This window comes from Desmodus rotundus, chromosome 8 (assembly GCF_022682495.2).
Source record: "Desmodus rotundus isolate HL8 chromosome 8, HLdesRot8A.1, whole genome shotgun sequence".
Classification (NCBI taxonomy): Eukaryota; Metazoa; Chordata; class Mammalia; order Chiroptera; family Phyllostomidae; genus Desmodus; species Desmodus rotundus.
In genome coordinates, this window is record NC_071394.1 from 131,815,639 (window position 1) to 131,828,473 (window position 12,835).

Genomic DNA, 12,835 nt, shown 5'->3' on the forward strand with positions numbered 1-12,835 from the left:
ATTGGGGGTGGGGGAGGGCTTGGAGCAGCAGGGTTTCAAATTAGGGCAGAGATGCCAGCAAGGCAGATACTGATCTCACGAGGGAAGAAGACCTGCTTTACTGGGCCCTGCCATCAGCAGGAAGAGCTCCTTTAGCCCCACGTGGGGCCCTTGTCCCCTAAATGAGCAGTTTCCCACTGGGCACTCTCGTCGGCCGGCCAGAATTCTGCACACAGCTCAGCTGCGTAGCCCACTGCCTGCCAGGCAGGCCCTGTTGTGGGCCCTAGGCTGAAACCTGCCCGAGCAGCACTTGGAGCCAGGGAGGAGGCACATGTGTGCCCCCTGAAAGCTGAGGGGTGTGGGAGTGGGAGCTTTCTAGCTCCCTGAGGCAGTCATTGTATTGGGGTGGGGAGTCAGGGTCTGTTGAAAATTCGTTTTTCCATCCTTTTAATTGGTCCTGCAGTTTCAATCCATATGGCATTAATCACTTCAAAAGATAGAAATTATATGCTCTTTCTGAGAAACAGACCCAAATGAAATACTGTTATCCTTCTCCCTGATGCTGTTTCAAACAGTATTTTTCCAAAAAAAATAGTCTTTATTGTTTAAACATTCATACTGAAATATTAATGGGTGAAATTATACAAGATTTGCTTCAGAAACTATAGGGAGGAATCAGTCAGTGGGTGGGGCATGAATGATACAAGACTGGCCACAAGTTGTTCGTTATTGAAGCCAAGTGGTGAGTACCTAGGGGTTCATTCTTCTATTCTCTTTTTCCATGTTTAAAATTTCCTATGATATAAAAAATTTAATTAGTATTTAGGTGTTGAGAAGAAGTTACCAGAAATATCAGGGAAACCAATGATTCCCAATCTAACCAACAGAGAAAGCATTATATTAAAAAGAAGAAGTGGACAATACTACCCCTTACCAAAGGCCACAGCAGCCCTCCTCAGGCACCTGTTCAATGGGCCTGTCACCATAACAGGAGCTATACTGCAGAAACAGCCTGGGACCTGTCTAGGCAAGGGTTATCTGAAGCCTACTTTAAGATTTAAAGCCTACTTTTAATATTTCTGTAAAGGAAATTATCAGGTTGCTGATCTTAAATAATCTTAATTTAAAAGTTGTTGTTTCCTTTATTAACTCATTAAATAAATCTTTATTGAGTACCTGCTCATGCCTTACTACTGTTCTAGGTTCTGAGGATAAAGTAAGTAAGCAGGGTCCCTGCCCTCATGCAGTTTACCATCTAACTGAGACTAATACAGCAAAAATGTAAATACTGTTTTTAAATAAGATAACTTCTGAGTAATGAGTAGATGTGGAGTGCCTGTCCTTGACAAGGTAGTCGGGGAAAGGCCTTTTGCAGGTGGAGGCCTTTAGGTAGAAACCTGAAAGCTGTGCCCTGAGCTAGAAGCCAAAGTGCTTTGTGTTGTGCTCTGCAAACTGGCTTTGAGCTTATGTTCTTTGCGATGTATGAATTGCAGGAGGCCTTTGGTTGTGCCCTCTGGTGTGTTTGATGTGGGCTTGGGCCCTTCCAAGGATGTCTAAGGTTCTGAAGCCTTGTTCCTGTTTCTAATGCAGAGCTGGGAGTTTGGAATCCCACTGTGCAGGGAGCTGGCGTGTCAGTATGAGAGCCTCTACGATTATCAGAGCCTCAGCTGGATTCGGGTGAGCTCTGCCTCTTCCCCCACCCCAACCCTCACTGGAGGTTTCAGGGCTCTCCTGGTGTCAGTTTCTGAGTGGGCATTCACAGCAGGTCCAGCCCTTTGGTTTGGTGCTACAGACATTAAGGAGGAGCAGAGACCAAGGTTTTTACCTTCGAGAGCCTTGCAGTTTGGCTGGGGAACCAAAACCCTTGATAAATGATTGTTTCATCAGCCCCCAAGGGCCACTGGTACGCAGGGATGAGAGAAGTAGCATATACTGGGTAGGATGGGGGATCCAAGGAGCAGGTGGCAGCTCGACTTCATGAAGAAGCTGTTCCTGAAATGATTTTGTTCTGGGTTGCTTCACCTGAAAACTTTGTAAGCTCTTTCCTTGCTGTGCTTGTGGTCACTTTCAAGAACCTCATTCTTACTCCCTTCTTTGAAGCAAAATATTTAGAAATTAAGTGAAATGCCCTATGGACTTTGAAGGTGACCACCAAATTTGTCCCAGTTGCTAGTGCTGGGTTCTGAATTAAAATAGCTGCTGAGTTCACTGGCAAAGAGAGGTCAGCAGTCTCAGCTCTCCCTCCTGCACCCTTTGGCAGTGTGGCTAGCTCTGCGTGTCCCTGGTCCCAGTTGGGATTTGGGCGTATACAATAGACGTGGTTCTCGAGCAGTAGCTTCTTGACTGGTCTTTAAAGTCCTCTCCTTCCTGGCAGGCTGCATTGATTGAATACATTACAGCTGTCTTCCCAGTCAGAGTCCATTGCATTTTTCTGAATGTAAAGCGAGGTCAACCAAGACTAAAAAACTTACCAACCTTGGAAATGCCAGGCATCATGGATAGTATAGTCCAACTTTTAAAGTTTAAAATTTCCTAAATTGGAACCAGTACCAGTGATGCTGGCAAAGGAGCCTTCCTCACTCTGTTAGCCTGTTTCATCACATGATAGATGAATAAAAGCAACACAGTTGGACTGATGGAAAATGGTGCTGAGAATTGCTCTTAGCCACCTATAAGCAACATTAGCCTGGGGTCAGTTGGTATAGTACCAGTCAAAACCAGAAATACCCAGGGCAGGGTAGGGGTGTTAAATACACATGTTAAACATTTGCCTCTCAAAGTGCAGGAACCCTGGGTCTCAGTGAAGCCGGGCCCACCCACTGGGAAAGACACACAGGGGAGCCTCTTAGGGCTGCTGGGACAGCCTCTCCCCACCCCACCATCAGGTACTGATGAAAGAGGATGGGGCTTCCTCTTCCACCCTGCCGCTCCCTGGGGAGAGGCTGATCATGGCTAAGGGCTCACTTCTCATGTAGAGTGAGTTGCTGTGTTCTCTTTACAAAAGATAGTGTCTCCTTGGGCCTGGGAGGACTTGCTTTGGAGTACTAGCAGCCAAGCCAAGCTAAAGGCAACTGCCTTTCTCCTTCACAGAAAATGGAAGCCAGCTACTATGACAACATCATGGAGCAGCAGCGCTTGGAGCCTGAGTTCTTTCGGGTCGGCTTCTATGGCAGGAAGTTTCCTTTCTTCCTTCGGGTGAGTCCATTCAGGTAGTCACAACAACTTAGATCACGTTTTACACATCATTCATTTATAACCCATCCTTCCCCCACACCCTTTTTTCCTGTTCTACTGAATAATACTTTTGGAAAGACTGACCAGCCAACAAAAGGCATTTGGCTTTACATGTCTGGACTGGCTGCCTACTTTAGGCCCTGTTTTACTCTGCTGTGCTATTTTGTAGCTACCTGAAACGTGAGGGTGATTTTCTTGCCAAATCAGCCAAGTTCTTGCAGGAAATGACCAGGGTCTGAGATTGTCACATAAGTATGTTTAGAAACCTTCCCACTTCAGCTTCCAGTGCCTAGAATCCTCCATTGAACTTTCTCGGCCAGACAGGACACCAGTCTAACCCTCACCTCAGCAATAGGCTGACCTTTTAGGGTTCATCATTGAAGATGATGGTTCTTCCCCCTGGTTGCACTGTAGGCTTTGCAGCTGGGATCAAGAACTCTTGATTTGAGTTAACCTGGAGGACGGTCCCCTTTGATCCTGGGGCTGTGGAAGGGCTTTGGCTGTGCAAAGCCTTTTCTAGGCATCCATTTCTCTGCCCAGGATGAAGACAGACATTTCTCTCCACCATTGCCTGGAAGGTGGGCTGGGATATGAACAGTGGAGGGAATGACTGAGCACAGAAGTCCTGACACCAGTTGAACAGTTGTGATTTTCTTATGTATTCAGCACAATCCAGAGGCTCCGGGGGGAGTCAGCCTGGGCTGTGGGCTGTAGCCCACAGGGATTTGTCATTCTCAGGTGACATCAGTGAACCTGTGCTGATAAGGGCCCTGGGGGTGCAGTTGAGATCTGAGACTAGCTCCTATTGTCCCCAGTTCCAGTATCTTACTAGAGTTCAGTGTCCACAAGTCTCAGCTAGCAGATGAGAAAGTTCATAGAATCCCTTTGATGTACTTGGGATCCTGTCTTATTGGAGAACACTTTAGTCAATGAGCAGTAATAAGCTTGGCATCACATCAAAGTTCAACTGGGCTTAATGTGCCTTTAAAAAAGCCAGTCTGCTAGCAACAGTGCTCAGACAAAGTGCATCTCAGAGGTAAGGCAGGTCAGATTGCACATATCCCGGGCAGCAGTCACCCTAGGCAAAATGGAAAAGTGTGTTCTGTTGGAATGGGTGATACCGACAGGGACGGCCAGCACATGCTGCATAATTGGATCCCCGGGCAGGCTCTGACCCCATTTCACAGCAGCGACTGTCATAGCAGAATGTGAGTGAGTGGAGGGCTTCCTCAGGAGAGCTGCGCCTCCTTCACGTTCTGGGGGCCATCAGCCCTGCGTTTCAGAAGCAGCATATTTGTTGCCCCATGCACACAGACCATTCTACAGCGATGGAGGGTGGGGGTCAGAAGAAGAGGGAGAGGAATTCTACAGGCATGAGAAACCAAAGCAACTCTAGAAAGTTCTTTGACAAACTACTGGCCCTGTAACCTATTGCTTTCTCATTTCATCTTTGCAAATTATGCTTTATTTTCATTTTATTCTCCTTGTTCCATATTTTGTATATCACAAACCAGATTTTCCTCCAAAACACAATTATTTTGGATATATGATACAAAATCAACACCCGTTGTCCCCCATTTCTGTCCCTGCCAAACAGGAGGTCTCCGTCATTGTTCGACCTGTCTCTCACCCCTCATGCTCGTGTGACAGGGCACATCAGTGTCTCAGGGCACACAGAGGGTTTTGACAAGTGGGACCTGGCATAGAAGCTGCACCTGAGCCATCAGGTGATGCTCACGGTGACAGTCTGAATGTTCACATGGGGTTTCAAGGGTGCCAGTATTGGGGGAAGAATAACAAGGGGTGTCAGAAATGTCACCTGTGTCCACATAAAAGAGCAGTCCCTGGGAGTGTGTTTCCTGGGAGTGCGCACACATCTGCCTGGCCTAGCCACGTGCTGCCTTCCCTCCTCTCAGCTCTTCCGAGGGGGTCGCTGTTTGCCTCGCAGATGGCAAGGACAAAGTGCAGAGCAGGGGCAGCCAGATCTGTCTTGTGTGGGGGTGCTGGGGCTTTCGCCTGAGCATACTTGGAACAGTGTGCTTCAAGGTCAATGATACGTGCCTTCCTTCTGCTGAATCTTCTCTGAACACACAGGCCATTGATTACTTTAGCTCTGTCAGCTTGGTTTCTGTGGACCATCTGCTTCACAAATGTGATTATTTAATGATCTGCACAGAGACAGGAAAACATCCAGCCCTCCCTTCTTAGGGGAATATGTTTCTCTTTATTTGACCCATGAACAGAGATTGGTGAAGATTGTACATTTGTGAGTGGATATGAAAAGGTCAGTTCTTCATAATTACCTTTGTTGTCAGTTTTGCTTTTCAGGCAAGGGACTTAGAAATATCTGTCCTCTGACTGCTGGTCTGTTCCACTGGAGAGGCCAGCCTGCTTCTTCTGACTTTCACTTGTGTTCTGGTATTGCCCTTTCACGTGGTCCACCCAGACATGTCTGGACGTATTGACATGCCCAGCCTTATCTGAGTTCTCCTATGGGAGGACAAGTGAAAGAGGGGTACAAATCCTATTCCCAAAAGGCTGAGGTCCTCCAAGGGCTGGCCTTTGATCCTCCATGTACTGTTCCTCTGGCCATGCGGAACCTCTTTCTGTCTCTTCCTCCGAAAACATGCTAGGAGGGGCTGCTGGTACTTGATACCACTTTGTCACAGTGGGTCTGGTGAAGCAGCTGGGCGGGCAGAGGGACGTCACCTGAGAGCTTCAGAAGAACCCAGGCACTCCCTCTTGACCAGCTTTGAGATAGAGCAGCAGAGCTGAGAGTGCCTTGTCATGCCTTCAGTCCACAAAGGGGAAAAAATGAGGCCCGAACCAAACCAAATATGATGTAACACAGGTTCTAAGAAATGTGTATTTAGAATAATATTAATTTATTCTGCCGAGGTATTTGCAAAGGAATTGCTGCCATAAACCACTGGGCAACGTTTAGATGGTTTCTTCCAGCTGACAAAAGTAACCCTTGAAAAGCACATACTTGTAGGCCTCTCTAGTCACCCCCCAACCAGTTCTGCACACACACCTTTTTTTCCAGCTGCACCTTTTCCTGTCTTGGCTATTGTTGCCCTGGTTGCTACTGTGCCCACATATATTGCCCTCCCCGTTCCACTCTACCAGGCTGACCCAGCTGGATTTTTCAGGACTCTCCAGCATGGCTTTTTCCAGAATCCAACCCTAACCTTGCATCCCTTCCTGGGTGCCCTCCATCCTCCAAGCCTCCTGCAGCCAGTGCCTCCTCCCCACTGCCACATCCCAGTACAGTTTTCTTCTTTCCTTCCCCCTTCTTGACCATGTTTCCCTGAGGACAGGGACTGAGTACTGTGCCTCCTGCCTTCATGGGCTCCTAGGACTTGTTTGTGGGATGAGTAACTGCTGACCCCCATGTGGAGGTGGGGCTGTAGGCAGGGCATAGAGCGTGCTCTCCTCTTTGTGACAGAACAAGGAATATGTGTGCCGTGGCCACGACTACGAGAGGCTGGAGGCGTTCCAGCAGAGGATGCTCAGCGAGTTCCCACAGGCTGTCGCCATGCAGCACCCCAACCACCCCGACGACGCCATCCTGCAGTGCGATGCGCAGTGTATCTTTTCACATGTGGTGCGGGAAGGAGAGCTGGGGCCCTGCGGGGGAGGCCCACCCAGTCAGCTGCCTCTGTGCTGGGTCGTTGGCCATACTGGCTAGGTTACCCATAAGTCCTGAGCCAAAGCATGTCCTCCTCACTAAGCTCTCACTTAGCAGGGCACTTGTGACACAGAGGAGGGAGGCCCTAGCATGCCCTTTGCCATGGTGGGGCCTAGTCATCAGGGCCTCAGAGGGACCTTTATCCCTCAGGCTGACTGCCACCTATCCCCACCCTGCCCCGTGAAGGGCCTTCCTAGGCAGGCAGGAGCAATCATTGTACAGGGTGGTGGTGGGGTGTGGGGGTGCTGCCAGAGTTACCACCAGCTCTTGCCCTGCGTGCTCCCATGTGCATCTGTCACTGCTCCTGGTATTTGTTGGGGGACTGAGGCAGGGCTCTTGGGATGGGGCAGAGGGAGTGGGGAGGAGATGGGGAGTGCCTGTGGCCTTGGTGGCACATGGACGTTTGAATGGAAGCACTGGCCCCTCGTCCCCCTCAAGGCTTTTTTGGAGACTTCGTGACAGTTGCCATCACTGTGGGAGGAAGAGGCAGGTGGGCTCCCTTGTGCTATCTCTCTGCAAAGGACCCCCAGAGAGTATTTCATTAAAGGTTGTTTTATAGTAACAGTTTGCCTACAGTGGGCAGGCCCCAACAACTTTCTCCCTGCTGTGGGGTGGGTAGTACCAGTATTACCCTGGCCCATTCCCCTTCTGAGTTAAAGGGGCACTGGAGAGCCCTGGCAGCTGGCAGTTCAGCCTGGCTGAGCACTCTGGAGATGCGCCGCAGGCTTAGGGGAGGGCTGCAGGTCGGGAGACTTGGTCTGGCTGTGCTCAGGCCTGATCCACTCCTCGAGTGCTGCTGCCCTTGCCAGGAGGGACAGCAGCTGTGGTGCTCCTCTCTCCTTTGGGGGATGACACGGGTCAGCTGTTCAAGTCCATCTCATTGGCAAGTCTGGATTCCCCCTTTACTTCCTGTCCAGACCTGCAGATCTACGCAGTGACGCCCATCCCAGATTATGTGGATGTCCTGCAGATGGACAGGGTCCCGGATCGTGTCAAAAGCTTCTACCGTGTCAATAATGTGAGGAAGTTCCGGTACGACAGGCCTTTTCACAAAGGCCCCAAGGACAAAGAGAATGAATTCAAGGTGAACAAATCTAGGAAACCTGGGCAGTGCTCATAGCAAACAGGGCAGGCCTCACTTTCTTGAGAACTCGCCACTGTCACTCCTTGAGTAGATGGGGTGTGGCGAAAATTGCCTCATGGCCTATACCTGCCTGTGCCTCCCTGCAGAGCCTGTGGATCGAGCGCACCACGCTGACCCTGACGCACAGCTTGCCCGGCATCTCTCGGTGGTTCGAAGTGGAGAGGAGGGAACTGGTGAGGCCTGCAGCAGGTGGGGCTGGTCTTCACAGCTGCTCCCTCCACCCAGGCTTTAGGAACCCTTCTCTAAGAACTGAGGAAAGCAAGCAAGCTTTGGCCTCCTGCCTGTCCTAGGCTTCCGTGAGCCAGTCCTGTACCGGGGGCTTTGTATGCCTCCTCTCATTTAGTCCTCACATCACCTGAGGCAGCAGGTACTTTCAGTCTCCCAGTTCACAAATGACGACACTGTTCTCTGAAGTTCAGGAAGCCAGAGCTCTCTGACCTCAAAACTGGTGCTTGCTTCCCTTCTCAGTGCCTACAGATCAGCAGAGAAAATTAGAAAGGGCCTGGGGAGTCAAATCCACAGAAACAGGCAGGAAAGCAGCATCACAGGACTGTGATGAGGGAGGGATTGTCCTTGTGCCTGTGTTGACACCGTGTGGTGTGTGCCCCAGGTGGAGGTGAGCCCCCTGGAGAATGCCATCCAAGTTGTGGAGAACAAAAACCAGGAGCTGCGGGCCCTGATTGGCCAGTACCAGCACAAGCAGGTGCACGGCAATATCAACTTGCTCAGCATGTGCCTGAATGGAGTCATTGATGCGGCAGTCAATGGAGGCATCGCGCGCTACCAAGAGGTGAGTGGGGCCCACACAGCAGCCAGCCTCCTGGGGCAGCCTTCCCAGCTCACCCTCTCCCAGCTGTGCCTCCACTGACTGAGATGGTCCTGGGCTGAGGCTTTAAGCTCCCCCCTGCCTATTTCTGTGGTACATCTCTGGGTAGGTTCTTCGTTTTTGTTCTCTGAAGTCTGCCACATAGGTAATCCTGATTATGGAAGCATATTAAGTGGCCCCCAAGAGGAGCCCTGGAGCCCAGTGTTTCCCAAAGAAGTGAGTTGAGGGCAGGCTAAGACCCCACACCCTGGCCATGAAGCCATCTAGCCATGAAGGACTCGGCCACCATCAGCCCTTCTTAGACACAGAAAACACACCTGTGGTTGCAGGAAGTTCAAGCACGCCACTGGAGGTGCATTGGTGTGTACACCTGTGAGGAGGCAGCCCAGCTGCCTTTCAGGTGGCACCTTCAGACTCAAACTTCCTGTGCCCCGTCTAAGTAGTAGTCTTGGGAAGACAGTTTCCCTGATTTGGCCTTTTCTTTCACAGGCCTTCTTTGATAAAGATTATATTACCAAGCACCCAGGAGATGCTGAGAAGATCACCCAGCTCAAGGAGCTCATGCAAGAACAGGTACGTCTAGCAGGGCTTTGAGACCAGTGGCCAGGAGGGAAAGGCTGTGCACCACAAAATGGCTACAATTCTCAAGGGCAGCTCCCTGGCTAACAGAGTGGCCTGGTCTGTCACCTAATAGGTCCATGTCCTTGGAGTTGGGCTGGCAGTTCATGAGAAGTTCGTGCACCCAGAAATGCGCCCTCTCCATAAGAAGCTGATCGATCAGTTCCAGATGATGCGGGCCAGTCTCTACCATGTAAGCTCATCCCTGACCTGCCCCTGCTACAGTAGAACCAGGGGTCACTCCTCCAGACCTGTGCCACAAGTGACAAGAGGGTGGGCGGGAGAGGGGTTGTGAAGGGAAAGCTATATCCACTGCAGAGGTGGGTACTCTATCCAGGGTAAGGATGCCCAGGACCCCCTCATTCACTCCCTCCCTAAGAAGAAGTCAGATTCAAGGGCAAAGAACGTTTTTTCAAGGTACTGTGCCAGTGAAGAGAGGTTTCATATGAGGAAGAAAAGAGCTAAAGTATATGGCCCACATGTAGAGATCTCTTTGGAGATATTTTTCTTCCCAAGAACCTAAAGAGGTAAGGCATAGCCTAAGCTAGCCCTCTCTCTCCATTTCTCTCCTCCTCCCTCCCCATCTTTATCCCTTCTCTCTCTCCATACCTCCTCTCTTTACCTTTTCCCTCCAGTTTCCTTCCTTCCTTCCTGCCCTCTTCCTCCACTATGTCTGGTCACCCAGGCTGACATCTGAGAAAGCCTAGGGTGGAGAGTACTTTCCTATCAGCTGCTCTGAGAGGGGTCAGGTGGGTCTGTGGCTCTGGCTGAAGACCCAGAAAGCCTCCCCGACTCTGGCCTGCTTCTTAGACCTCCACGGCAGGGTTTGGGCCAAGTACTCATGCAGAAAAGCAGAAGCAGGACTGTTTTCCCTTCAGGAGTCTCACAGGGAATGTTGGCTGGCTGAAAATATGGTTCACATGGTCTGGAACCCCTATTCACATACCCTTACCTCATTTTCAACCATGGGGGTAGCTCCACATGTTTTCTTAAGATTTTATTTATTTACTTTTAGAGAGAGAAGACATGAGGGAGAAAGAGAGGGAGAGAAACATCGATTGGTTGCCACTCCCACACCCCCATCTGGGGACCTGGCCACAACCCAGGCATGTGCCCTGACTGGGAATCAAACTGGTAACCTTCTGGTTCGCAGGCAAACTGGTGACTTTTTGGTTCGCAGACAGGCCGTTGCTCAATTCACTGAGCCCCAACAGCCAGGGCAACTCCCTGTGTTTTCTGGGGAAGCAAGCCATCCTGCTTAGCAAGCTGACGTGCCAGATCTCAGGGGGTGTGAGCCTAATTACTTGCTCCTCTCTTCTCATTACCTGTGACCCCTAGGTAGAAGTGGCAGGGAGGCGAGGGATCGGTAAAGCTGGTCGGTATTGGGCAAGGCCATAGTGGATGAGAAGTTCCCCCTTCAAGGCATTACCACTGGCCTCAGAGGCCCTGAGAAGGGCTGGACCACTCAGTTCAGTGGGCCTGACCTGGTGGGGTTGACTTGCCTTGTTCTTAGAGGCTGGAGGTTCTGGTTCTCTCAGTCCCTCCAGATCCTCAGCGCAGGCCTCAGCCTGTCCCTGCATGAATGTGGACAGTGTAGAATGTAAAAAAGAAGCTTGTCTATAGTTTGAGAGTCAGCACATTTTCCAGAGGAAAGCCTATAGAGCCTGAAATTCCTTTTTATAATGATTTTCCATTGGTATTTCAAGGTGAAACATGTAGAGAAAAAGTCTTTTATGTTTCCCCTTAAAATTTAGATGGCCATTTGGTAAAGAACTTGGGTAGTGTCACTGAATCTGACAGGTATTCCATTACCTGTCATTCCACTGTATCTCCTGCTGGCTTGGCTGGTTTTTGCTGTGTGCAAACTCCTTTGTCACTAACTCAGGCAAGCTAGAGCCTGACCACAGGGCATGGGAGGTTCTCTGCCCTGCAGGTGCTCAGGTCACTGCAGCAAAAGGCACAAAATGCTCGCTCACAGTTGGGCTAGGGCACACAAGGAACTGTCCTCACCGGCCGCAGAAGTACATGTCTTCTGCGTGCTCTGGAACAAGGGGTCAGAAGGCCTGCTCCTTCTTCAGGCCAAGCTCTCAGGAGCATCCCCCGTGGACTTAGGGCCCACAGATGGGGAAGGATTTGAGAAAACCTGGCCAGTTGTGCTTTTTGTTCCCTCAGAATCACAAATAGCGACACAAACCAGTGTGCGGTCACGCAGGAGGGTTTGGAATAAGTTTCTGCTAAGATGTCTACATACTTAGTAAGAATTTAATTATGCTAAAATAGAACTGTGCTGTTTTTCAATTACTTATATCAGGATTTTGTGTCCTATCTCCCCATAAACTGTGTCACAAACATCTTAACCCAGGTCACTAAGAGCTGGTCCATTTAGCAGTCTAAGAAAACCCACCCCCATTCCTTATGTGAGAGGTGGCCCACCGACTGACACCTGGAGGTCAGCGCTTCCTCTCCTGCTGCCCAGCTCTGCTCTGCTGTATTTTGTAGTGAGGAAGCCTGCTCCTGTGCACTTAGGCCACCTGTAGCCTGTTCTGACCGACTCTGTCCATGGGGACTCCAGGACTCTGCTGTGGTTAGGCAGGTGTTTCAGTCATGAAGGTTTTTGCCCAGAAGAATTCAGCAGTTCTGGTTCAGTTCACAATATGTGGTTCTTTATTTTTTTTTACATTTTTACTACCAGCCTGCTCTTTCTTCTCAGCCCTTAATAACTTATTTGTTGTTTACTCTCTGATGAAGTGTCATTCATTTCTCAACAGGAGTTTCCGGGTTTGGACAAGCTAAGTCCTGCATGTTCAGGCACCAGCACCCCCCGGGGCAACGTCCTAGCATCCCACAGCCCCATGAGTCCTGAGAGCATCAAGATGCCCCACCGGCACAGGTATGGCCTTAAGGCTCAGGGGTATCCTCTCCACAGAGGTAAGTATGAATGTCAAAGGTCAAAGCAAGGAAGTCCGAAATAGTGCCTGTGTACTCACTCACATACCCTCTTACCCATGTACACAAGGACCACGCTGTACATCCAGTCATCCTGAGTGACAGAGGAAAATACATGGTATTGTGGGAACCCAGAGGAGGGACATTCGGGGTAAGTCTTGAAGGATAAGTAGAAGTTTGAAGGCAGAAAAGAGTTGGTGTTAGGAAATGGAGCAAGGTCCAGGCAAAGTGACCAACGCGTGCAGACATCTCAGGGTGTGTACAGGCCAGCCAGGTCAGCTGCGAGTCTAGCCAAGTGGCTGCAGTATAGGATTCCAGGGCACAGAGGGGGCCAGGACCAGCTCCCAATGGGCCTTGTTCATTCAGGCCTTTGGACTTGATCCCAAGGAGAATGAAG

The 12,835-nt window shown here is 50.2% G+C and overlaps 1 protein-coding gene across 1 annotated transcript in view; it reads left to right on the forward strand.

The window, feature by feature from the left end:
* DOCK3 (dedicator of cytokinesis 3) overlaps window positions 1-12,835 on the forward strand; it is a 267,364-nt gene that overhangs the window by 237,353 nt on the left and 17,176 nt on the right. Inside the window, exons 39-47 of the mRNA XM_053929392.2 lie at window positions 1,570-1,656; window positions 3,070-3,174; window positions 6,662-6,803; window positions 7,822-7,988; window positions 8,135-8,221; window positions 8,659-8,838; window positions 9,364-9,447; window positions 9,569-9,685; window positions 12,261-12,382. Of these exons, the coding sequence (XP_053785367.1) occupies window positions 1,570-1,656; window positions 3,070-3,174; window positions 6,662-6,803; window positions 7,822-7,988; window positions 8,135-8,221; window positions 8,659-8,838; window positions 9,364-9,447; window positions 9,569-9,685; window positions 12,261-12,382 (1,091 nt within the window). The remainder of the gene's footprint in view (window positions 1-1,569; window positions 1,657-3,069; window positions 3,175-6,661; window positions 6,804-7,821; window positions 7,989-8,134; window positions 8,222-8,658; window positions 8,839-9,363; window positions 9,448-9,568; window positions 9,686-12,260; window positions 12,383-12,835) is intronic.